Source organism: Octopus sinensis, linkage group LG18, assembly GCF_006345805.1.
Source record: "Octopus sinensis linkage group LG18, ASM634580v1, whole genome shotgun sequence".
NCBI classification, from domain to species: domain Eukaryota; kingdom Metazoa; phylum Mollusca; class Cephalopoda; order Octopoda; family Octopodidae; genus Octopus; species Octopus sinensis.
The window spans coordinates 12393275-12419327 of record NC_043014.1 but is presented as its reverse complement, the minus strand read 5'-3'; the positions used below and the strand labels follow the sequence as shown (position 1 = coordinate 12419327).

Genomic DNA, 26053 nt, shown 5'->3' with positions numbered 1-26053 from the left:
CGAGCAAATCGACCCCGGGACTTATTCCTTGTAAGCCCAGTACTTATTCTTTGTAAGTCTATTACTTATTCTATCGGTCTCTTTTGCCGAACCGCTAAGTCACGTAAACAAACCAGCATCGGTTGTCAAGCAATGCTAGGGGGACAAACACAGATATACAAACATATATGCGACAGTCTTCTTTCAGTTTCCGTCTACCAAATCCACTCACAAGGCATTGGTCGGCCCGGGGTTATAGCAGAAGACACTTGCCCAAGATGCCACGCAGTGGGACTGAACCCGGAACCATGTGGTTGGTTAGCAAGCTACTTACCACACAGCCACTCCTGCGCCTATAAATATATAAATATTTTATTTATCACTCCCAAGAAGTCCTATTTTTTCTTTTTCATCTTTCCTATCTCTCTCTTCTTTCGCCCTCTCTCACTTTCTTCATTTATACAATTCACATACATACATAGAAATATACATAATTACATCTATACACAATGCATATATACATACATACACAGAGATCAAAGGGCAAAAGGAAGTGATGTTTTCAAACGCTACACTTGTCTAGACATTCAATTGATACTATACTAATCACATTTCCTTTGCTAACCGAGATTTGAAAAAGCAAATCTCTCTCTCTCTCTCATTCTCTATCTCACTCTTTCGTAGCTAGAAATAGCAGCCAAATCACGAACAAATCATAGACATCTTTTTTCTATAGTTAGAAATAGCAGCCAAATCTGGCACAAATCATAAACATAAATGTTTCGTAGCTAGAAATAGCAGCCAAATCTCGAACAGATCATAGACATCTTTTTTCTATAGCTAGAAATAGCAGCCAAATCCCACATAATTCTTAGACATCTCACTCTCATAGCTAAAACTTAATTCAACTTAACTTAAACTAGTCGAGCAAATCAACACCTGTAAGCCTCGTAATTATTTTATCGGTTTCTTTCGCAGAACCGCTAAGTTATGGGGAGGTAAACACACCACATCGGTTGTCAAGCGATGTTGGGGGGGGGGAGAAATACAGACACAAACACACACACACGTACACACACACACACGCACGCACACACACACACCTATATATATGTATATATATATATACATGTATATATATATATATATATATATATATATATATATATATATATATATATATATATATATATACGACGAGCTTCTTTTAGTTTCCATCTACGAAATCCACTCACAAGGCTTTGGTCGGCAAACAAAACACTTGCCCAAGGTGCCACGCAGTGGGACTGAACCCAGAGCAATGTTGTAAACAATCTATTTACCACACAGCCACTGCTGCACCCCTCTCTCTCTCTCTCCATCTATGTGTGTATATATATATATATATGTACTAGCAGTATTGCCCGGCGTTGCTCGGGTTTGTAAGGAAAATAACTATATAAGCATTTTTAGAGTTATAGCCAAAAAATAGCAAAAAAATGCATTAAGAATGGAAAAAAAATGATGGTAAATTTTTTAAAAATCGTTGACTCATCGTAGACATTTTTAGAGAGTTACTTCCCTTATATGATAGCGAAAAATGCATTAAAATGGAAAAAATTGATGGTAAATTTCTTTTTAAATCGTAGACTCATCGTAGACGCGCGCTAATACCCAGAAGGGCTTGATATGAATCACGACTATAAGATACCCGGTTTTAGTTAAACTGCACCGCAAAATGTTGGAAGGAATCTAAATCGTAGGAGACAGACACACAACCTCTCTTTTATATATAAAGATATATATATATATATATATATATATATATAATATATATATATATATATATATATATATATAGATAGATAATAACAAAGGGTAAAATTAATTAATAAACAAGTAATCAGTAATTTCACCAAGTAGAATTCGGCATGAAAAAGACCATTTCATGGTAAGCTTAAGTAATACTTTATAATTAGGGTTCAGCAAAGATTTGCTTCACCCACATACCGAAGTTTAGAAATAGCAGTCAAAAAATCTTTGTCCCCTCTGTGTTTTGCCCCTTGCCAGAACAAATTTAGACAAAATGTAAATAAACCAGAAATGGGGGGGGGGGGGGGGCAATGTATTATCGTTTCGGGGTTGATAAATTAAGTATCAGTTACGCACTGGTGTCGAGGATTTTTTTCCCCAATTTATATCATAGCCTCCGACAAGCTGGGGCATCATTTTATGAAAAAATATTTCGGAAATTTTTACAATACGACCCAGAATTCACGCACCCTCATAGTCCCACACTTTTTTTTGTTGTTTTTGGCCCTTCAAAACCATGGGAGAAGCCTTTTTGGTCTAAAAACATAAAGAAAATATTCAAAAAATGTCGTTAATATTTTTATTGGGCGACGAAATTCATCGATTTAAGAAATTTTGCTGTTCTTTCTAGCGCATGCCAAGACGACCCTCCTCGTTTTTTTATGAATGTCGATAACGAATTGCTGCCGTCGATAACAAATCTGTCTTCGAACTGTCTCTCAAACACACTCCAGCCTTCACAAACATATATTTTCCAAGACACATTGCTTCTGTATCTCTCTCTATATAAACGGCAGTTTGTCTGTGTGTCTGTTAGGTTGTACCCTCACCCTGACCACGGCTTTCAACCGATTCTGATGAAACTTGACACACACATAGCCCAATGTCATAATTCAAAACTAACGCAGCGAAAATTTTGAAAAGTTCCCCCAGTTCTGAAAAAAATCGATAAATTCGACATGGGGTCGAGAATCAGAAACACAAACCACAGACTGTCTAGAGGACGCAACTCGACCTTTTTAACTCTCAAAAAATTTACCTTCATTTTTTTGCTATTTTTGGCTATAACTCTCTAAAAATGCTTTATAGTTATTTCCCTTACAAACCCGAGCAACGCCGGGCGATACTGCTAGTATATATATATACTAGCAGAATTGCCCGGCGATGCTCGGGGCTGAATTGCTTGAAAGTACTGTTAATGATTGCACTGAATTATGATGATTATTCAGGCAAATATTGATATAAGTTTACGGTGGGAGATAAGGACTTAACGATCAAACGTGTGCCATTGCATTGTTTTGGGGGAACCAAATTTCTAATGAGCATTATAGGGGCACCAACTTCAAGTTTGAGAATGTGTGGTGGTAGTCTGGGGGGGCTCAAAGGAATTAAGTACCTCTATTGGATAGTTGATGACGTCTCTGGGTCAGGAGTTGTATCGATAGACTTATATACCTAGACATCCCCAGGAATGAGTTTTAGCATTTTATCATTAATATGGTGAACAGTTTTATTCCTCGGGGCCAGAATAGCCCTTTGGCCAATCCAATCCATATTCTGATAATTAGCTTGTAGATCTGGGAACACTGCATCTCTGAGATCAGAAGGTGTTTTAACAATGGTACAAATGGAATCGATGGCAATATTACCATCTTCATCCCCTGGTATTTTGCCTTCGCCAAGTGCAAGGAGGGTGTGAGAAAATGCCGCTGATGTGATATTACGTCGCATATGAGCACGCATATTGGTGTGAAGTTTGAGAGTCTTCACCAGTGGCCACAATGTGGATGACTTAAGACACACACTTACTGCATCAGCTCTAGTCCCTTTGGGAATAACGGGAAGTGTTTGTCAGAAGTCCCCTGAAAGAAGAAGTGTTATGCCTCCCATGGGAGCTGAAGAGTGTTTGATGTCTCTGAGAGATCTATCTAGTGCCTCAAGAGCACCTCTGTGGGCCATCGTGCATTCATCCCAAACGATAAGCTTGCATCATCTGAAGACTTCTGCCTGATCGAAGCTGTTACTGATGTTGCAAGTTGGTGTCTCAGTCTTCGCTAAGTCAAGTGGAAGCTTGAAAGTGGAGTGAGCTGTCCTGCCACCTGGCAACAAAGTAGCCGCAATTCCAGATGATGCCACAGCTATGGCAATGCTTTGTGTTCGCCTAATCTCAGCCAATATTAATTTGTTGACAAAAGTTTTCCCAGTGTCCCCAGGAGTGTCCAGGAAAAAAATCCCCCCAGCTTTGGCCCGGACTGAATTAACAACGGAGTTGTAAGCGAACTTCTGTTCTGGAAGGAGCTTTGGCTCATTGTCGGCTATGTACTCGGCAAGCTCGTCAACATTAAAACATGTCTCACGCAGCAAATGTGAAGACAGAGTGTTTATGCCTTCCCGGTTTGTTGAGGGTAGGCCATAGACCGGCAAGGCACTACCACCCATATCAAGTACAGTATCTTCGAATGTAGTTTGTTACCACACAGCTACACCTGCCATATCCCCCCAGCTTTGGCCCGGACTGAATTAACAACGGAGTTGTAAGCGAACTTCTGTTCTGGAAGGAGCTTTGGCTCATTGTCGGCTATGTACTTGGCAAGCTCGTCAACATTAAAACATGTCTCACGCAGCAAATGTGAAGACAGAGTGTTTGTGCCTTCCCGGTTTGTTGAAGGTAGGCCATAGACCGGCAAGGTACTACCGCCCATATCAAGTACAGTATCTTCGAACGTAGTTTGTTACCACACAGCCACACCTGCCCCTATGTATGTGTGTGTGTGTGTGTACGTGTGTGTGTATGGGTAGATATATACATCTACACATAAAATACAAAATAGAAAGTTATATCTTGATATCGCTAGTGATAACAATACTCAAAATATATAACAGACTGGAATTGTAGGCCCGTCTCTTGCAATTTTGATCAATTGAATCTTGTATAGAAGTGTACGGCTGCAGCGAAATTCATTTTTGGACTTTCTTCTATCGAAGGCATTTTAACAAAAATGCTTCCGTAAAGACGGTACCTCTATTCAAGTTCAAGTCATTGATGCAATTTTATACGAATTGCTAATACACACACACACATAATAAGGGTTAAAAATTGAATACTAATTTGATTAATATGAATTGAAAACCATTGGTGTAGCATATAAGACCACAGCGGATCTTCTAGCAAAAAGGATGACCAGTATTAATTGCTCATCCCTTTTATATAAATACTTTCACTTTAATCATTGCACACTTGCAAAGACAAAGGAGGAGAAAGTGTAGTGGTAATGGTAGGAGTGAAGCACTTGAAATGAAAGAGGGAAAAGGTAAAATATTTACTTTTCTCGAATTTCTGCTTAATTGGTGGTGAAATTGAAAAAACTTTACATGCCACGACCCGATGGAATCTACTTGTAAAAATGATAGGTAAATTCCAATTGAAGAAATTCTATATTGTAGAATTGTATAAAAAACAAACTGTTTGGGAGGCAGATAAAATCTGCCTTTTATCATAAGAGATATATATATATATATATATATATCTATATATAATATATATATAAAATGAATAAAAGAATGGAGTCGAATGAAGATTTTAACACAATTCCTTTACTTTCAACACATGTTTCGAAGACTGCATATTCTTAATTCCGAAGGAATAAAGTGTGCATTATGCCGTCTTCTCATCAGGAAAGACAAGGAAAATCAATCAGCCTCAAGACGGACTAAAACTTTTCTATGGCTTGCTACATAATGTTCACAGTGATAATGAGTGTTTTTAAAAATCCGTTATAAGCAATGACGTCAAAATTGTTTGGAAGAGGAATTTATGAAAATAAGAAGGGGACTGTATGCATATAGAGTAACAGGTTTTGTTGAATTTTCTGCTGCTTTAAATAAAGCATATTACTCTACCACTGGTATTTGAGTACTTTTTTTCCACCTTGTTTCACATTTATGTGTTTACGCCAGTATATATATATACTAGCATTAAAGACCCCGTCATTGCCAGGTCATAGTGCTAGTGCATGTATATATGTGTACATATTACATGTACATCTATATATATACATCTACACATAAAATGCAAAATACAAAGTTATATCTTGATATCGCTAGTGATAACAATACTCAAAATATATAACAGACTGGAATTGTTAAAAAGATTTGAACACATGGAGGAAAACACCTTCGAAAAGTGTCTTGGTGCGACTATGAAAGACATCTAATCAGAGGTTTTAAATTCGCCACAATAGAAGCAAGGTTCGAGTCAACGAAGCGTGCAATTGAGTACTCAACTCGAACTTGCAAAGTGGAAATATTTTATCTTTACCTTTATATCTGGGACGTAGGACATCCCAAAAAAAAATTAAAAATGCCCCCCCACCCCAGAAGTAGAGGTAGGCTGGATTGTAGCCACACTTCTATACAAGAGGGAGGAGAAGATACACTTGATCGAAATTACAAGAGACGGGCTTACAATTCCAGTCTGTTATATATTTTGAGTATTGTTATCACTAGTGATATCAAGATACAACTTTGTATTTTGTATTTTATGTGTAGATGTATATATATAGATGTACATGTAATATGTACACATATATATATGCACTAGCACTATGACCTGGCAACGACGGGTCTTTAATGCTAGTATATATATATATATATATATATATATATATATATATATATAATATATATATATATATATATATATATATATATATATATATATATATATATATATATAGGCGCAGGAGTGACTGTGTGGTAAGTAGCTTGCTTACCAACCACATGGTCCCGGGTTCAGTCCACTGCATGGCACCTTGGGCAAGTGTCATCTACTATAGCCTCAGGCCAACCAAAGCCTTGTGAGTGGATTTGGTAGATGGAAACTGAAAGAAGCCCATCGTATATGTGTGTGTGTATTTGTGTGTCTGTGTTTGTCCCCCAACATCACTTGACAACTGTTGTTGGTTTCTTTACATCCCCGTAACTTAGTGGTTCGGCAACAGTGACCAATAGAATAAATACTAGGCTTACAAAGAATAAGCTCTGGGGTCAATTTGCTCGACTAAAGGTGGTGCTCCAGCATGGCTGCATTCAAATGACTGAAACAAATAAAAGAGTAAAGGAGTATACATATATATGTGTACACAGTGTGTGTGTGTCTCCCTCCTTGCTTTCATATCACATGATAGTTGTAAAAGGGTCATTGCTATCATCGAAGTGGTGTCATTCATTTCCAATGTTCAGCAGAAACATGTCTGGCCAGGTGGGAAATATCACCTAACTTGGTGACAGAAAGGGCATCCAGCTGAAGAAAACCTGCCTCAATAAATTCTGTCTGACCCATGCAAACATAAAGAAGAGAACATTAAAACGATGATGATGATGATTTAAAGGGTGTACTGGCTGAATTTTATCACAATCCCAGCACTAGACAAAAAAGATTTAAAGGGTCTCTCTTCATTTGATAACTTTTTTGTAGAACTAGATGCCCTATATCAGTGCACCAGCACCAGAGAGGGCACCTAATTTCTGGCAAGACTAACATTATATATATATAATTTACATCTAATATAGGATAAAATTTTTCGAAAAAAATTCTATCAATGGCCAGCATATTAAAAAATACCTTTAAAGGTTAAATTTATAGACAACTTATAAACAAGGGCAAAAGAAAAAAATTCTAATGCCAAATATGCCGAAAATAGACTTAAATCGTCAATAACCATATAATTTATCACTATAAGCACGTGTCTCGAAGTAAGCCGACAGAAATTTCTTAAATTCCGTTATTATAGTATCAGTCCCAATTTGAGAGATAATTCATAAGAATTTTCTCCTTGTCAGCGATAAATACGGTAAAAAATAAATGAAATACTTACTTATAAGCAAACACTAAGTCATGAGCTCAGTGTTTGCTTCTTTCATGGGTATAAGTAAGTATTTCATTTATTTCTTACTGTATTTATCGCTGACGAGGAGAAAATTCTTATGTGTGTGTGTGTGAACTCCCTCATAAACACACACATGTATGTACAGTCACACTCACACACATCACAGTCCGTCTTTCAATCTGTGTAGACCTTCCAGATACAGACAAGATTACAATCAGCTGTCAAAGCCAAAACATCACCCTTGTCATCCATAATAACGCTATTGATGACAACCCAACATAAAAAGGAAAAATTGGTTTCATAACATCTCCAAACTGTTTTTTAAACATGTATTAAGATATTAAGCTACAGTAACACCCACCCTTAGTGGTTAGCCATATTGAGATGGCTAGTATACCTTACATTGTCATGCAGTTACTATTTACATCTCGTTCAGAGATTTATTATTGCTTGCAGAGTTTTTCGAAATCAGTGACGAAAAGTTACTGGAAAAACCATATATAAGGATTTGCAAACGGTCTCCCTTCATCGAAAACCGGTGATTGCAGTACGCTGAAGACAGGCAAATACCTAGAAACTGCAGTCCGTGCATATCACTTAGGTTGACGAGGGAAGCATGACCTCCCTTTGCAAATACCATAAGGCCACAGAAAGTGTGCCTAAAGCCAGCTGGAGACGATGATCTCCTGGGGCTAGAAGCTACAGTAACACCCACCCTTAGTGGTTAGCAATATTGAGATGGCTAGTATACCTTATATTAAGATATTGTTTTATTGTAATAACTAGCAGTATCGCCCGGCGTTGCTCGGGTTTGTTTCGACCCGCTGGAATTGGAATTTTTGAAAAGTAAAAATTTTGCATTATTTAGCTTGTTATTGTGTTCAAGTGAACATTTTTCTGGTTGAAATACACCAAAAAGTGGCGACAAAGCAGTGAAAAAATGGTAAAAATAGGGATTTTCATAGAAAAAAGCAGCTTTTTGATGTAAATAATTTTTGGTGTTAACATGGTCCAATTTGAATTTTATCTTCTACGGAAGGAAGAGCAACACTTCTTCTATCATACTCTCAATTTTGGTCAACTTGCGCCGCAGGGTCTCGGAGGAGATAGTTGAAGGCTACCAAACCTGCCGCACACAGACAACTTCAGCTTTATATAGAGAGAGATAACACACACACATTAATACACGTACATACACACACACATGTATGTATGGATGTATGTATATATGTACATCTGTCCACTTCTTGCCATATTTTTATCCTTCACTTCCTACACAGACACACACGCACGCACACATACACACACACACGCACACATACACACACACACCTTCTTAGCTTACAATTTCTTTCTTTCAACAATTGACAACTGAAGTACACTTGCCAATTAATACTACCAAAATTTAGCGACAGATAGTAAATTAAAAACCAATTTACCTTTTCTGCTGAGTTATGGCAATTCGACCGTTGGTGTGTGTTTGCAAATGTGTTCGAATGAGAAAGTGAATTGTGTTTGGCGCCTTTTTTACTAATAACAAACACACACGTGTGTGTGTGTGTGTGTGTGTTCGAGTGTTTGTATGTAGTTGTTTGAAACGTTTGTGTTTGTCACTATCATATATGTATATGTTTGCGTGTGTATGTGTGTGTGTGTGTGAGGAATGGCAAACCAGATAGATAGAGCATGAAGTTCTTTTGAAGTTCGCGCTCCGTTTGTGTGCGTGCTTTAGGTGTACGTAGGTATGTGTCACTGAAGCCATACATATATACATACATAACCTCTCTCTCAGTCACTCACTACAAAAAGTGAATAAAAAAAGTTCAGTTATCTCTGTCTTTCACACATACACACACAGCACAACATTACTCTCTCTGTCTCTTTACACACACTAACAAAAGCACTTCACTTACACACCACACTTTCTGTGTCGCACACGCCATCAAACACACATACACACACACACTCACGCACGCACACATGTACATCAATGCTTCCGATGCACACCAACTTCAAAAGAACTTCCCCCCACAAACAATGCACGTGTATCTGTTTCCCCGCTTGCAAAGAGAAAGTAGGAGAAAGTGTGGTAATAGACGGAGGAAAGCATTTGAAATGAGAGAGGCAATCGTATATGTATATGTTTGCGTGTCTATGTGTGTGTACACTTGCAAAGAGAAAGTAGCAGAAAGTGTGGTAAGAGAAAGAGTGAAGCATATGAAATGAGAGAGGCAAATCGTAAAATATCGAGTTTGATCTAATTTTTGCTTAATTGGGGGTCAAATTGAAAAAAAATTACATGCCATGACCCAATCGAATCTACTTCAAACAATCATAGGTAAATTCCAATTGAAGAAATTGTATATTGTACAATTGTATTAAAAACGAACATGGTAACAGGCAGAGAAACTGTGGCTTTTATCATAAGAGATATATACAACAAACTTTAGTAATATGATCAGTAAATAATAAAAATATGACAGTGAAAATTATTTTTTCTGTTCACTGGTTCCATGTAGAGGGGTGCATGTACACACGAAAAATATAGACTCACATCACAGCATGTAAACGCAAACAATAACCAGGGCATTCTGGGTAACCTGTGTTGTTGAGCGTTGTGGATGGTCACCGGAGTAACTTTTGCAGACCAAGCAGAATCTTTGATTGATTAGTGACTTCTGCTATCATGGATCAATTCTTTAGAAGTGTAACATGGTTTGCAATTGAGCATACCATATTATCCCAGATCACCAATTGACAAATTGGTGATTAACGAGGATCCATGTACTGAATTTACAATTATTCTTTCCTACACATTAAATAATGGCAACTCCCCAACATATGCATATATACATGAATGTAAGTATAGAAATTACCTTTCAAATTCTTTTTCTGTAAAAATATATTTATTATAGTTCTTCAAAAAATTTTTCTGAAAGAACAGTCTTGTGTTGGTTTTGTGAAGTTCTCTGGAAGTAGAGAAAGTATAGAATAACATCATGACAACTGCAACACGTTGATAACTCATTTGAAACTTCCTCAGTAAATAAAACCTTGTTCTAATGATGCTTGCCTTTGCATTCTGGAGTGTTTGCTCAAACCAAGTTTGTAGCAATTTTGTAATTTCTTTGTGGTTAAGAAAGTTTCCTTTGTAACCACATAGTTTCAGGTTCAGTTCACAGTGTGGTGGCTTAGGCAAGTGCCTTTTACTTATAGCAGTAGGCCACGAAACTTTTTTTCCCCACAAGAGTTCCGGACCCCAGTTATGAACTCATTTGCATACAGCTCAACTATCAAACTAATTTATGAGCACATAACAAGCGATGGGCAATAAGAAAAGGTCACTTGGGTAAGGAATGACCATATTTCTTTTCTCTTTTAATAATGCTTGTTATTCTTGTTCTTGTTTCAACCATGGCTGTCTCTGCGTAGTTATTTGTGTCGTTGTTTACTTTATAAAGCAGTAAGAGTTGCTATCACATCACCCTCTACCCACATTTTTCCCATCCACATCTTTACCATATGGGGCCCTGACATAATCTGATAATAGGTATAGATGCAAATCTATCTAATTACTTGTCTTCTAAAATCAGGTATAATTTGGCGATCGGTCGACTTACAACACTGTTCTTTGTCTTGAGTTTACTTGGTAGAGTGTGTTTTACCAAGAAATTGGTCAAGGTGAGCTCTGATTGGCTGTATGCAAATGAGTTCATTACTAGGGTCCGGAACTCTTGTAGGAAAAAAAAATTTCGACAGTAGGCCGAACAATGGCTTGTGAATGAATTTGTGTGCCACATAAAAAGCACTTTGTCCACTCTGCTGGGTGGTTGGTGTTAGGAAGGGCATCCAGCTGTAAAAACTATGCCAAAACAGACACAGGAGTCTGGAGCAGGCTCCTGCTTGGTCAGCTCCTATCAAACCATCCAACTCATGCCAACATGGAAGGTGGACACTAGACGATGATGATGATGATGTGTGTGTTTGCGTTTGTCACCTCCACCCACCCATACACACACAACTTGTCAACTGGTGTTGGTTTGCTTATGTCCTTGTAGCTTGGCAGTTTGGCAAAACAGACTGACAGAATAAATACCAGACTTAGAAACAAGTAACAGGATTTGATTTGTTTGACTGAACCCTTCAAGGTGGTGCCCCAGCATGGCCACAGTCCAATGACTGAAACAAATAAAAGAGAAAAGATTCTCTTGTCATCCAATCATATCGCATAAGCAGTATCATTTGATACCAAACTAAATATTAACACTGAACTTGCCTCACCCCTGAAAGGGGTGAGATAGGTACAGTGCTTGGGAGGAAATTTGGTTCAGTGGAGGTGGGGCATAAGTCACTGTAATGTAGATGGAGAGCCCAATATACAATGTCTGGTCATTTTTAAACTTCTTGATCCACTCATACATACTTGTACACAGTAGAACACGGTCCCCCTATTGTACTGAAAATCTGCAATGAATTTCAGTTCCTGTGGCACATAAAAAGCACCATCTGAGCGTGGCCGATGCCAGCGCCGCCTTGACTGGCTTCTGTGCCGGTGGCATGTAAAAAGCACCAACCAATCATCGCCGCTGCCAGACTCCCTTGGCACCTGTGCCAGTGGAACGTAAAAAGCACCCACTACACTCACGGAATGGTTGGCATTAGGAAGGGCATCCAGCTGTAGAAACACTGCCAGATCAGACTGGAGCCTGGTGCAGCCTCCTGGCTTCCCAGACCCCGGTCGAACCATCCAACCCGTGCTAGCACGGAAAACAGACGTTAAACGATGATGATGATGATGATGACACACCTTCGGACCAGAGAAATTGGATTACTGATCTCTTTTCTTCCTTGGTGCACACCAAAAGCAGAGTGGCCATGTTTACTGTGTAACACACAAAACAAAACTGAAGCGATCAAGGTCAAACCACATTTACATCATCATCATCATCATTGTTCGACCGTGGTCGAGACAATGGAATTTACCATGCTACGCCAGACTTCACGGTCCATCATGGCATTACGGAGGTCCTGTTGCTGGATGCCTGTATCCCTGGAGATTACATCAGGGTAGGAGAGTGTGCACCCTCTGGTATTGCGAGTAGATGGCTTCCAGAGGAGAAGAGTAGAAATTACTTCTTTTTCAGCTCTACAACAATGTCCAGCAAACTGGACTCTCCTACCTTTCACAAGAGATGACACAGGTGGTAGTTTCCCATATATTTGCATTTTGGTTGGACGGCGCTTCCACGAGAGATTTTGAGCTCTCATAAGGAGGTGAGTGTAGGTTCCATCCAACTGCCTCTCAAGCTTCTTTGATAACGTTCAGGATTCTGAGCCATATAGTATGTGAGCACTGAAGGAAATGTGGCCAACCTAAAGAATGTTTCAGCAAAAACAGGTTATTTTTGTGAGATATAATTTGCCATCTCAACATGGCTAACCACTAAGGGTGGGTGTTACTGTAGCTTGCAGCCCCAGGAGAACATCGCCTCCAGCTGGCCAGTGACACACTTTCTGTGCCCCATCAGCATTTGCAAAGGGAGGCCATCCCTCCCTCGTCAACCCAAACTCACATTGTCGTGCAGTTACTGTTTATACCTCGTTCAGAGATTTATTATTGCAGGTAATTTTTGACTTCCTTTTATATCGTTGTGTTTGCCCATCTCCACCAACTAGTGATGGCTTGTTTATAGCATCATAACTTAACAGTTTGGCAAAAGAGACCGATAGAATAAGTACCAGATTCTAAAATATAAGTATTGGGGTCAATTTGCTTGTCTCAAACCCTTCAAAGTCATTGCTCCAGTAAACAATAAAAGACACTCTACAAAGATAAAAATAAAGCTTGCAAAGAACAAGACAAAATATAAATAAAATAAACATGACATACGTTGTTAGGTGAGCCAATAGGTTATGTTCCATGATGAGGAAATTACCATTTACTGAATGTCTCTCAATTTCAACAGAACAAAAATAGCACCAAACATTTTGCAGGTTCATCTTTTCATTGCATAAATTTATCACAGATGGATTCTCAATTGCTTTTCTACACAGAGAAAGCTGGAAAAAAAAAAAAAAAAAAGAAAGAAAGAAAGCAAAATAATAATAAAAAATAGTAATGAAATTATTATATACAGTGCTCAGGTGCACCACAACTTGTCAGATAGTGCGTATAAAGTATATGCAGTAATGTAAAAATGTCTGGAAAGCGAATAATGTATGAGTCAGATACATGCTTGTGTGTGTATGGAGGGGAGAAAATCAGGTGTAGTGTTGGTGAATCTCAGAAAGCATGGAAGTTTTGAAGGATGCAGTGCTCCGACAACTAACAACTGATGCCGGCAGTTTGTTCCATGCTTCAGCAACTCTCAGTGTGAAAAAATGTTTCCTAAAGTCATGGGAGCTGTGCTGTTTTCTGACTTTGTAAATATGTCCACGGGTGTTAGACAGGTGTAGTTTGAAAAGGTGCTCAGAGTTATTGTTTGTAAGAACTCATTTAACAATGAAGAAGGACAAAGAAGATTGAAGTGATCTCAACATAACATTAATATCTAGTAGGCACCGAAAGCAGTGAACTGGCTGTAGCGTTTGCATGCTTAGCAGTATTTGGTCTATCGTTACATTCTGAACTCAAAACTTGCTGAGGTTGACTTAGCCTTTCATCCTTTAGGGGGTCAATGAAATAAGTACCAGTTGAAAACTGGAGTCCATCTAATCAACTTGCTGGCCTTGTGCCAAAATTTGAAATCAATATCTAATAGGTGCCAATATGGCTGTGTTTGAGAGGTTTGCACATGGTTTCATGTATAGTCTCACTGTGTAGCACCTTGGACAAGTGTATTCTATTATAGCTCCAGGTTGACTAATGCCCTGTGAGTGAATTTGGTAGATGGAAACTGTGTGGAAGTCTGTTTGGTATGTGTGCGTTATATATATAAAAATAGATAAATGGTACACCAAAGCACCAATATTTACTGGAAAATTCTGTAACAGTTCTTTTCATATATCAAACATAAATAAACATACCGTTACGAGCTACTACAATAGCCAGTGCCCTCATACCGTAGTCCCTCTCTCTCGCTCCTTAATCCTATGTGTATGTCCTTCTCCACGTTGTCGTTGCCTCTCGCCGAGATCTTATCTGCCTGTCTTCCTCTTTCACATTCACTGTCATTCTCTCGCTCGTCAGCCCCTCAGATTCCCTGTCTGTCCTCCTCTACACTGTCATTCTCTCGCTTGTCAGCTCCTCAGATTCCCTGTCTGTCTTCCTCTACTGACCGCCTTCATATCAGTCCCGTCTCTGCCAGAACTGCCGGCCGACTGTTTCAAACTCACAGCTCGTTCGCTTTTTAAAGGGTAGCTTCCTCGAACTTTCCCTGACCGGCACAAGGCCAAAGGTCGCCTTAAAACTCATTAATCCTTCCAGAATCTGACGGAACAAAGGACAATAACTTTGTATTCCAGACTTTCAGACTACAACGAGCAAAGTAGGTCATAGCATTTGTTTCCCGAATTGACCTACTCATATCAATACATATAAAAATAGATATATATATATCTTGTCAGTAAATCATAAATCGAAAAGAGAAGCACACTCTAAGTTATAGAGCAGTAGAGTATTTAGATAAAGTTAACTATGGCTGGTCTATGGGGTTACCCAAGGTTTCACGTCCATAAAGCACTTCAGTTAAGCGCCTTATGGACATGGAACCCTGAGTAACCCTTTGAACTGACCATAACTAACATTCTCTCTCTCTCTCTATATATATATATATATATGTGTGTGTGTGTGTGTGTGTGTATATGTATTTATACACACACACATATATGTATGTGTGTGTGTTTGGGATTGCATGTTCTGCCTTATATATATGCCTTCTACTTTACTGCTCTTCCTTGGTGCCCCTTTTGTTGTTATCTTGTAGTGCTTTTTTACTCTATTTCATTTTATCTTTATTTTTATCACATTCAATCATTTATTCTCATGCCTCGATGACATCCAGGTGGTTGGCGAGCCATCTTGTCCCCTTAGGCTGAGTCAGTTTCCTAGAGCAGCATTCTTCAGACTTTTTTTACTGCAACCCACAGCAAGAACCACATTTTGCATCGTGACCCATCACACCCAAAGCCAAACTCTATTCCCCAGGTTCATTTATTTAGCATCGGCAATTCATATGTATATTTCTTATATTCCGCACATATTGGAATTGTATTTATCTATTTGTATGGATGTCAGAGTATTATTTTTAGAAAAATATATTTAGAGGAAATTCCAACACAAAGGTAAAGTAAATAATATTTGAAAAAAAATGTCATTTAATGAGATTGATGCCCTTGTTTGTTAACCCTTTCGTTACCAACCCGGCCAAAACCACCTCTGGCTCTGTAGTATAAATGTCTTGTTTTCATAAGTTTTGAATTAAAATCTTTCACCAATCCTTAGTCACAATTTATGTTCCTAACACTAGCTTAATGATACTAAGTTATTTTACTAAATTCTTTGTTATATTTAAAATTAATTGAAAGAAACACAGAGCATCTCAACAGAAATATGGTAACAAAAGGGTTAATAAGCACTTGATTGCAGTTAGGAACAGAGGAAGACAATGCTACATGCATATCAGGTGCAGGGTTGAGCCTGTTTCTGTCCTGTCTTCAATTGAGTTAATGTCAAAAATCCCAGTTCACATAAGAAAGTAGTTGCAAAAGCAATAATAATAGAAAAGCCTTTTTTACTCAGTAGTGGAAATTCCTCTTTGTTCTTAATCCAAAATTAGCACAAATTTAATTTCTCAAAACCATTCTTAAGTGTGAAGGAACAACTAAGATGCAGCAATTCAGCTTCCTCTTCAGGGAAATAAGTTTAACCCTTTAGTGTTTAAACCGGCCATATCCGGTCAAAATATTCTACCTGTTTTATGTTCAAACTAGTCAGATATGGTCATTCATAGCTACCTATTGTGTCATTTTAAAAATAAACAATCACATCATTGAAATCTCAACGCCATGAAATGATGCAAGATTAATTTTACATGGTGTGAATACATAAGCTTTACATTTTACAGAATAATCTGAATGCTAAAGGGTTAACTCAATTACTGATGCAGGGCTTTGGAAAGCAAATGGATTTGCTTTCCACGGGCTTTTTCTTCACTGATTCAAATTTCTTTTCAGGGAAATACTTATCAAAGCTTCAAGATAGGAAAGTAAGAAGTGACAAAATCTCTAGTTTTAATCTTCATAATGTCATCACTGACAATGTTCTCAGCATTGTATTGTAACAATGTTGGGAACATGTAATAATCACTTTTAAGTCTTCTTTGCCATAGACTCAGCATTTTCTGAAACCCCCTCAAGGCAATGAGCTAGTAGAAATCTTTGCACGCTGAGTGAAATGCTTGGCGATATTTCGTCTGTCTTTACGTTCTGAGTTCAAATTCCGCCGAGGCTGACTTTGCCTTTCATCCTTTTGGGGTCGATAAATTAAGTACTAGTTGCGTACTGAGGTTGATCTAATCAACTGGCCCCCTACCCAAAGATTTCGGGCCTTGTGCCTAGAATAAAGATTTTCTGAAACCCTTCAATATGTTGAAATATATTGCCACTTTTTCCTTGAAGTTTCATGTTTGGATCATTAAGAATGCCAAAAATATCAGGTAAATAAGCCAGTTTGGTAACCCAAATATCCTCTTCAAAAAGTTGTGCCATGGGATTATTTCTTTCTACCAAAAACATAAGTTCAGTTCTAAGTTCATACACCCAGCTAAGTACTTTGCCTCATGACAACCAACAACCTTCTTTGTGATACAGCAAGTGGGTGTATCGGGATCCAATCTCTGAACAGAATATTTCAGATATTCTACCATTTAGTGAGCTCTCTTCAATGAAATTTACAATCTTAAATGCACTTTTCAATGCTTCCTTAAGATTCACCGAAAGTCCCTTTGATACCAGAGCTTGTCAGTGTATAAAAGTGATTCCAAATTGTAATCCCTTTGCAGTTTTTCAAGTTTAATTTATACTGCCCAACAAGACAGTCTTTTAATGTAGCAAATATGTCTGCACCAGTTGTATACGATGTCAAATTTAGGCAGCACAAGTCTTCCAACACATCATTTTGCCACGCATATCTACTTGGAATCTTTACGGTTTGAACGGCAGTTTTTAACATAATTTCTGGGTAATTAAAAAATTTTAAACCTCGTATACTGGTAGAATGTGTTTATAAAACATCTTTTTCTCTTGCCTTTATTGAGAAAATTCTATAGTTTGTAAGATATTTGTTGTTTTATTTCTTCAATTTCAATCAATCAGTGATGTCTATTGAGTTAAAAAGCATTCTGTGCCGTATGAATATGTCCCTCATTTAAGAAACAGATTGGGTTTATTTACATTTGTGAAGAAAAAAGATACCCTTCCCCCACCCCTAACCCTAAAAGAGATTGAAATGCAATAGATCGATACTAGGGTCATAATTATGAGTGACAATTTCATATAACACCGCTAGAAAAAAACTAACGTTCAAACCGAAAAGATCCTCTATCTGACATAAACTAAAAGTGTAGTGCAATTTGCAATATCACTGCTTACGTCTAGCTGTATTGCAAAATCTATACCAGATTGCAGTCTTGCAATAAGCATTCCTTCTAAATGCCCTGCAATTGAACAAATTCTCTGTGATATTGTATTGTCACTGACAGGTATTACTGCTAATTCGTTGGCAACTTTTTCATCAACCATATTACACACAATAATCCAAACATGAAGGAAGAATAAATTGTTAATGAATAATAAATCTGTAGTAAAGTAAGAAATAGCTATAGTAACAAAATTATAAGGCACATCTGCACAATCGTGCCCCCTTCGGCTTAGATTCCTCGTAACTTTCAGTGGAGATACATTTGCGTAGCTATGCTCCATTTATAACTGCAAAGTTCTTAAATCAAAAGATCGCGAAAAGACGAGATGATGGCCCAAGTTGAGTGGCTCTGTGGTAAGTAGCTTGCTTACCAACCACATGGTTCCGGGTTCGGTCAAACTGCGTGGCACCTTGGGCAAGTGTCTTCTACTATAGCGTCGGTCTGACCAAAGCCTTGTGAGGGGATTAGACGGAAACTGAAAGAAGCCCGTCGTATATATGTATATGTACGTGTGTTTGTCTCTCCAACATCGCTTGACAACCGATGCTGGTGTGTTTACGTCCCCGTCACTTAGCGGTTCGGCAACAGTGACCAATAGAATAAGTACTAGGCTTATAAAGAATAAGTCCTGGGGTCGATTTGCTCGACTAAAGGCGGTGCTCCAGCATGGCCGCAATCAAATGACTGAAACACGTAAAAGACTATGTTTAACCATTTAGAGTCCTGCCTGTGGCTAACCAACAATATCAGTAATGAATGCGAACTGAGTTACTTACTTTCTCATCAAACCGCTGCAATGCCTTATCTAGAAACAATTTATGTTTCTTGGAATAGACGTGTTTTTTACCTCCAGTATGACTTGCATGACATATAGAGCAAAACTGGAATTGCTGTGGGTCAGAAGACATGATTAATTCTGTAATTCTAAATGAAAAGGTAAACAATGCAACACCGTGTTTACTAAAGGTTGAATTGCTTTACTTCTTCAGCACTGCTGTTTCGTATTTATCTCATTATACCTAGATAGAATAAAAGAGTGAAATATACCTAGATAGAATAAAAGAATTAATTATACCTAGATAGATAGATTGGGAGATAGAAATGTCACAAAAAGGTTTTAAACACAAGAAGCAAATGAAGATAGGTAAATATTGCATGCTGTTTCGTATTTATCTCATTATACCTAGACAGAATAAAATAATTAATTATACCTAGATAGAGAGATTGGGAGATAGAAATGTCACAAAGAGGTTTTAAACACAAGAAGCAAATGAAGATAAGTAAATATTGCATGCGGCATTTATTAAAAGCACAATAACGTTCGGAGTTCCAGCGGGAACTGACTTCTCTTTTTATGTTTTCAACTATGAAACGGAAGAATCAATTATATATTAAATTAGATCTAATTGCAATATACAAAGACTTGGTTATATTTGTTTCAAAATAATTTCTTATTTTATAATGTCAAGGAAAAGTAAATGACTGTAAAATTTCTGTTAGAAAAATTTATCAACACATCAGATTTATCCACAGTTACTTTTATTCCGTCTACACCGGTTGCAAATTTATTGACCAATCAACATCAGTAGTTTATTTTAATCAACCAATGAAATACAAGCGTGGCAAGCTTAAATTATGTTCCTCATTCGTTTTCGTTAAAGTTTGAATTTTGTATTCACTGTTTGCGTTTTATCAGAAGCCGAACGATTTCTGTTCGATATTATTATATCTTGGTTACATCGTGTATGTAAACACAATCTCAAATAAACGTAAGTACAATAAATGTTTGGACTTCTAATATTAACAGTAATTAAGGTGCTTGTTTATACTTGTTATTTGTCATAGTTTCACCCGACATCACTTTCAAGTCAGCTCTCCCACTTCTCAGGAAATGTCCGATTTCTTTTGAATAGCATCAAAATCTAAATATTTTTTGTAATTTATCTAAAAAAAATAAAATTGGTGATCTTCGAACTTATATATATAATATATACACACACATATATATATATATATATATAATATATATATATATATAAGTTCGAAGATCACCAATTTTAATGTATGCATGTATATATATGATGTTGGACAATATGCCCTTATTAAAAGTGAACAGAATATCCTTAATCTCTATATAATCAGCAGAATTGTAAAGTGCTTTTGATTTAGTTATTTTATATATACATAAGTATTTTCTAACTAGTAGACCAAAGTACGGATATAACGTAGGAAAATAACACTAATATTTTGACACGCACGTTTGTGTTTCAAATTGCATAAGTCATTACTGTTATAGCCGTTTACCAAGTTTTTCTATTATTATTATTATTATTATTATTATATAGTATAGCGAATATTTTCTGGTTGGTTTGTATACTGTTAATGGGATCTTTTCCTTTTGAACAGCAGTTTTCAACACAATTTCTAGTTAACTAAACACTTAAACTTCGTAAACTGGTAGAATGTGTCAAAATAAAACATTTTTTTCGGTAAAATTACAGATTAACACCCGCACGATTTTCACTAAGAAAAAAAAAAATCGGATTTTTTGCGTGGAATCAAGTACCCTGACCTCGTAATATGCTGTAAATCCCATATTTGGGTTCGGAAGGGTGGGGCTAACCCCCCCCCCTCCGAACCAAAATATGGGATTTGCAACATATTAAGGAGGTCAGGGTACTTGATTCCACGCAAAAAATCCGAGCTTTTTTTTTTCTAACATAAATAGTTGCAGTCAGGAATTATGGAATTATATTTTGTATGGTGCATTTTCAGATTAGATACAGTTTTGCTAACACCATTATTATTCTTGTATAAGTCAACTGAATGACTCGCATGACTATGTTCTGCGGGTGAAAACGAAAGATGGCCCACATTTCTTTAACCGATCCTTCATGTTGACATGACACATTATAAGATAGTAATGTGCGAGATGTTCTTCAAAGATGTTGCATTAGTATGTTCTCTTAGAGTTTGTTGGGAGTTTTAAGTCTTGGAATTTTGCCTTTAGTTCACATCTACAATATTTACAAGAAGCTTTAGTTTCAACTCCTTAAATTCCCACGATCCACATTTTAGCAATTCTTCACTTAATTACACTTGTTGTCTTAGAATGTTAAACTGTTATGATATTATTTGAATAGTGTGTTATTGTTTAATGCATTATATCTTATTTACATAAATGACATGTAATAACTCATAAAAATATCTTGTGTTAAACAATCATCATCATCGTTTAACGTCTGTTCTCCATGCTAGCATGGGTCGGACAGTATGACCGGGGATCTGGGAAGCCAGAAGGCTGCACCAGGCTCCAGTCTGATCTGGCAGTGTTTCTACAGCTGGATGCCTTTCCTAACTCCAACCACTCCGAGAGTGTAGTGGGTGCTTTTTACGTGCCACCGGCACAGGTGCCAGGCGAGGCTGGCAACGGCCACGATCGGGTTGGTGCTTTTTACGTGCCATCGGCACGGAAGCCAGTCAAGGCGCCACTGGCATCGGCCACGTTCGGATGGTGCTTTTTACGTGCCATTGGCACAATATGATCACAAACGGGGCTCCTCAAATGGATCTATGGAGTTATGTTACTTGACAGGGTGTATAACCTCGGTGATCAGGAAGGTCACAGCATTTGTACCATGGACATGTGATTAGAATGGCACAAGAGAGAATTGCAAGATTGATTATTCAAGCTGAGCCAACCGGCAGGAGACCGAGGGGTAACCTAAGAATGAAATAGTTAGATGATATCTATACTTTCAGTTGGTCACACTTGGTAATCCAGCTGGAAAGTGTAATGACAATTGCTTTTGATAGGACCCTATGAAAAAGATGCCTTAGGATTATACCCCAACAACCCTCCCGGGAATAGAAGGCAGAGAAAATGGCTGGATCCTTCCAAAGGCCAATAAACTAAGTGCTAGTGAAGTAACTTAAAAAATTCTGCTCACACACAAATGTTGACCTAGTGCCAATGCTTGTAATGATAATCTCTTTTGGCCTTTAACTCTTTAGCATTCAGATTATCTTATCTATTAACATCATCATCATTTTGTGTCTGTTTTCTATGCTGGCATGGGTTAGATGGTTTAACCGAAACAGCTAAGCTGGAGAGCTGTACTAGGCTCCAGTCTGATTTTGGCTTGGTTTCTACAGCTGGATGCCCTTCCTAATATCAACCATTCCAATTGTGTAGTCAGTGTCTTTTACATGTCACTGGCATAAGTGCCTTTTATGTGTCCCCGGCACAGTCCATGACTACGATTTCACTTGGCTTGACAAGTCTTCTGAGTACAGCAATTTGCCAAAGATCTCAATCATTTGTCATCACTCTGTGAGACTCAGCATCCAAAGATCATGTCTTTCCCTAGGTTCCCTCCACAGTTAGAGATCTGCACTTCCTCACGCAACTGTCCTAGAATTAACCATGCATTATCTTGTAGCTTCGACATTTTGATGATGTCATTGTATATTTTTAGAATGACATTGTAGGACAGGTATGAGAAGCTAGATCTGACCAGTTTGAACATAAAACAGATAGGATATTTGGGTTTGATGTGGTTGGTATAGATGCTAAAGGGTTGATATACAGTAATCCCTCACCATATCGTGGTTCACCTATTGTGCACTCAGTACATTGCAGATTTTTCTGGCGAATATATGTAAATTTATATCATGGACTCCTCAGTAAATCTGGGTTTTTGTGGCTGATAGGTATTTATACTTTTTTAGATTTTAATTATTTCTGTGGGAGGTTTTGGAATGTAACACCCGCAATAGTCGAGGGATTATTGTATAAAACATTTTGCTTTCCATTTGATTTGTTCCACCCATGCCAGCATGGAAGGTAAACATTAAACAAATATGATGATGATGATGATATTGTTTTATCTTTTGCAGATTGAATAAAATGTCAGACAAGATTCAAGTCGTTATTCGACTACGGCCACTTAATGAACGGTAAGCTTCTATTTCTTTTTCATTCCTTACAGGATGACCATTACTGCTATTTAGGCAGTCTGTAAATCTCGTAGATATCATCGGTACTGTCTTAGTTGTTGGAATTGAGTCTCACTTGAGAGATATCTTAGAAAAAATCTTGGAGAATGGTTCCTTTGTTGTCCCAACAGACTTTGTGCTGATCATAGGCTCTTTACCCTTTTGTTACCATATTTCTTATTTCTTTACAGCCCACAGGGGGCTACACACAGAAGGGATAAAAAAGGACGGACAAATAGATGAAGTCGATTATATAGATCTCAGTGCGTTACTGGTACTTATTTAATCGACCCCGAAAGGATGAAAGGCTAAGTTGACCTCGGTGGAATTTGAACTCAAAATGTAGCGACAGACGAAATACCTATTTCTTTACTACCCACAAGGGGCTAAACACAGAGAGGACAAACAAGGAAAGACAAACGGATTAAGTCGATTATATCGACCCCAGTGCGTAACTGGTACTTATTTAATTGACCTCGAAAAGATGAAAGGCAAAGTTGACCTCTGCAGAATTTGAACTCAGAACGTAGCGGCAGACGAAATACCGCTAAGCATTTTGCCCGGCATTCTAACGTTTCTGCCAGCTCGCCGCCTTATTCCAAATTTCTGTTAACAAATGCTATCTTTGTTTGAATTAATTTTTTAAATAATGAAGAATTTTGTAAAATAACTTTCTAATAATTAAGCTGGGGTCTGGAATAATTTAACAAACTAATTTAATTGATGGAAGATTATAATTTAGAACAGAAAGTTTTTGTTATAGAAGCTGGAGCAATCTCGGGTAGGTTGGTATCAAAAAGGTCAAACTTCTGAAGTTTTGAAGAAAAGTTGCAAGTCCATTCCATGTACTGAACTTTTGATATCTGAATCATAAGGATAAGCCCACATTTCATCTCTTAAGGATCTACAGGTTTCAAAGAGAGGATGACAGGACCAAAACTCTTGGTGGTTTGCTGTGCTTGAAAAGACACATTAAATTAAGAAAAAAACGTGGTTGTCCTTGCATACATGTTCATCCCCTGCAACCCTCTCCAACTGAGCATCCCTAGTCTTGCAGGCCCTTAGGTGCTGGTGTCACATAAAAAGCACCCATGCCGGTGCTGCATAAAAGCACCCAATACACTCTGTAAAGGGGTTGGCATTAGGAAGGGCATTCAGCCATAGAAACCATGCCAAAACAGACATGGAACCTGAACAGCCCTTCAGCTAGTTAGCTCCTGTCAAATCGTCCAACCCATGTCAACATGGAAAATGGACGCTAAGTGATGATGATGATGATAAAATCAGATAAAAAATGGTGTTCGTTCTTTCTTCCAAATTGGGTGTCAGTAGCTAAGGTACCCATTTTGTATACATTTTCCGATACTTAATCTTCTTTAATGCATTGTGACCACCATGCTTTTGTGCAGCAAGGTCATAGATCATAAATCAATTCATTCCCAACTACTGGTGATCTGCATCAGTAGTCATAGTGAATGTTCTTCCAGGGTGTGGCTTGTTTCCAATGCCAATTTCCCCTTCTTTAAATTCTTTCATCCATCTATGCAGATTGTTCTTGTTAGTGGTGTTATTTCTATTAACAAGCTGCAACCTTTTGTGGATATTGGACAATCTGCACCTTGCTTTTATCAAGAAGTTGATGGATTCTATGCAGAAGCAAAATGCTGCCACTATCTGCCTGCAGAGAAAACTGTAAAGGAGAATTATTCAGGAATAGTTACTCTCCCACTATGTGCAATTTGAATGTTCTGTGTCAGTTAGTAAAAATGTTACGCCCACTTTTGAATTACTTTCTCTCCAATTGTCATATATAATAGAAAGATATATTCAAGATTTTTGCCTTCACAGTTGTTTCTGAGGCACTATTTCCTTTGATGTATCTTCTTGAAGTATAATAGATTACATGGAGTTCTTATTAAATCATTATATATCATATTATTTGCAATTTATACCAAATTCTTTCTATATATAAATATATACACGGATCACATGCCACCTGGAACCATGTGGTTGGTAAACAAGCTACTTACCACACAGCCAATTTTATATGTACATATTTTTCTCTTGTAGTGAGAAGCACAATGGCAGTGACTTGGCTTGGCAAACCAGAGAGAAGAGAATTATCTCAGCTACAGAAGGAACCAATAATCAGTCATATATGTTTGGTAAGTGCTTAAATTTTACTTGTTAAAGGAAGGTGTCAACAGAAATGCTGGCAAACTGAGAGAGGATGAAAGCGTGTTATCTTTTCCTCATCTTCAAACAATTTATGCCACTTTGTGTAAAATATCCTATAATAAAATCCATCCAACCCATGCCAGCATGAAAAAATGGGCGTTAACCCTCTAGCGTTTAAGCTGGTTGTATCTGCTCCAAATATTCTACTTGTTTTTATGCTCAAACCAACTTGATTTGGCCTCTCGCATCTACCCTACAATGTTATCATTCTAAAAATAACCAGTCACATTGTTGAAATATCAAAGCTATGAGATATTGCAATGATTAATTCAAGCCAATATGAATGAATAAAGGAAACAAACATATGCTCACTCACACGCATATACAAATACATGTGTGTGTGTGTGTGTGTAATGTGTATATAAAAAGGATCTCAGAATGTACTTAATCCTTCAAACACACCATCATAAAAAGCAAGAGACAACCCAAATCTATGGAAAGTCTCCTAACACAAGCCCGAATACACTCAACAACAACATAGAAGCCGTCAGTGAAAAAAATATGGAAGACCTAACTGTG

The 26053-nt window shown here is 37.6% G+C and overlaps 2 protein-coding genes across 3 annotated transcripts in view; one reads left to right on the top strand and one right to left on the bottom strand.

The window, feature by feature from the left end:
- The window catches only part of LOC115221618 (coiled-coil domain-containing protein 84-like), a 42061-nt gene extending 22776 nt beyond the window's left edge, over nucleotides 1-19285 (bottom strand). The window contains exons 1-3 of one of the 2 annotated variants that reach the window (XM_029791818.2): nucleotides 19075-19285; nucleotides 13549-13718; nucleotides 10535-10627 (exon numbers count right to left, since the gene is read on the bottom strand). In XM_029791818.2, the coding sequence (XP_029647678.1) occupies nucleotides 10535-10627; nucleotides 13549-13718; nucleotides 19075-19206 (395 nt within the window). In that variant the 5' untranslated portion in view covers nucleotides 19207-19285. The remainder of the gene's footprint in view (nucleotides 1-10534; nucleotides 10628-13548; nucleotides 13719-19074) is intronic. The other variant, XM_036510716.1, reaches the window with a different exon arrangement.
- Nucleotides 19286-19952: 667 nt separating this feature from the next.
- LOC115221616 (kinesin-like protein KIN-7I) overlaps nucleotides 19953-26053 on the top strand; it is an 87893-nt gene continuing 81792 nt past the window's right edge. Inside the window, 3 exon segments of the mRNA XM_036510717.1 lie at nucleotides 19953-20067; nucleotides 23198-23257; nucleotides 25367-25461. Of these exon segments, the coding sequence (XP_036366610.1) occupies nucleotides 23208-23257; nucleotides 25367-25461 (145 nt within the window). The 5' untranslated portion in view covers nucleotides 19953-20067; nucleotides 23198-23207.